This window comes from Helobdella robusta, assembly GCF_000326865.2.
Source record: "Helobdella robusta unplaced genomic scaffold HELROscaffold_290, whole genome shotgun sequence".
In the NCBI taxonomy this organism is placed as follows: Eukaryota; Metazoa; Annelida; class Clitellata; order Rhynchobdellida; family Glossiphoniidae; genus Helobdella; species Helobdella robusta.
Genome location: NW_008704476.1, coordinates 1 through 1,635, shown reverse-complemented (window position 1 = coordinate 1,635; position 1,635 = coordinate 1). Strand labels below are relative to the sequence as shown.

At 40.3% G+C, this 1,635-nt stretch overlaps 1 protein-coding gene across 1 annotated transcript; it reads left to right on the top strand.

Annotated features, from left to right (window-relative positions):
* Positions 1–70: 70 nt before the first annotated feature.
* Positions 71–1,176, top strand: HELRODRAFT_184307 (hypothetical protein; the record flags this gene model as incomplete). The annotated part of the gene is made up of 2 exons (XM_009020919.1): positions 71–896; positions 947–1,176. 2 exons carry the CDS (start codon positions 71–73, stop codon positions 1,174–1,176), a joined length of 1,056 nt encoding a protein of 351 aa, XP_009019167.1.
* Positions 1,177–1,635: the final 459 nt, after the last annotated feature.

Here is a 1,635-nt window from a genome sequence, read left to right as displayed (position 1 = left end):
GTGTAGAGGAATACGCCATGATAATTTTGGGGCTAAAAAGCTGGAGGATTTTAAACATATTATGTCACTGATGACGGAGATTAGCAAGCATGACGCCCTTGTCCTGTTGACGCAGGCGGCATTCATTCCAAGGCTGTCATACTTTTTACGTACCTCTCCTGGCCCGTCTCAACAAACATCAGATGAATTCAACAACGAACTGCGCATGAGTTTTCAGACTATATTTAATGTGTTTTTTGATGATAAAGGTTGGAGGCAGGCTATATTGCCGGTAAATATGGGTGGACTGGGTTTGGGTGTCGTGGCCGAGTTGGCACCATCAGCATTTTTGTCATCGGCCGCGGCCACGGCATCCCTCCAGGATAAAATCTTACCAATGAATGTAGCATACCAGGATGATTTGAGACTTGAAACATTTTGGCGTTGGTGCACGGTTTACGGGGATATAATGGACATAAATGTGTGTTCGCAGAAGAAATGGAATGAACCATTTTTGAATGTTTCAAAATCAAAACTGGATGAATTAAATGACTCTCCCTCAGATAAGGCCAGGTTGATGGCCGTCAGAAGTGAATTGGGGTCTGCTTGGCTAAGGGCCATTCCCAGTACAGCTTGTGGTACAAGGCTCGACAATGGTTCTATTAGAGTGAGTTTATGCTTGAGACTTGGGTTACCGGTGGTGTCAGGTTACAGATGCTTGTGTGGGGCGGATGTTTTTCAGTTAGGTCACCATGGTTTATCGTGTAGGCTTGGTTCAGGAAGACAAGCAAGACACTCTGCCATGAATGATTATACATGCAGATTATTTCAGAAAGCAGATATACCCGCCGTTAAGGAACCAGCAGCCTACTATCTGAAAGCAACTTCAGGCCAGATGGTTACACTCTGGTACCGTGGTCCCAAGGTTGTTGTTTATCATGGGATGTGACGTTTCCTCACACGTTAGCCGAAAGGTACATCAATTACACGGCTAGGGAGCAAGGTTCCGCTGCGGTGAAAGCTGCTGATTTCAAGAATACTAAGTACAAACATCTAAACGACAATACGAGAGTTTTCGTTCCGATCTGTATGGAGACATTTGGCCCAGTGGATAAACAGACACAATTATTTTTTGATAACATTGGTACTAAAATAGTTGAAAAATCTGGTGATCCCAATGATAAAATTTATATTTAGCAAAATATATCGTTGTTGTTGCAAAAGTTTAATTCATTTTGTATTTTAGAGAACATTGCTAAGTGCCCTTCTGTGCGAGACCCTGTAACTAATATTATCTGTTGAGCAGGGGCGAAATGATAGTTTTTATGGCTATTGTTTTTAACCAAGGGCTCGCACATACATACATACATACATACATACATACATACATACCGACATGTGCAATTAACGACAAATCAAAGCGTTAATCCATTTGTTACTTGATGTTTGACTGTTCAGTGTCACTCATGTTTTGGTTTTAACATACATACATACATACATACATACATACATACATACATACATACATACATACATACATACATACATACATACATACATACATACATACATACATACATACATACATACATACATGCATGCATGCATACATTCATACATACATACATACATACATACATACATGCATACAATGCT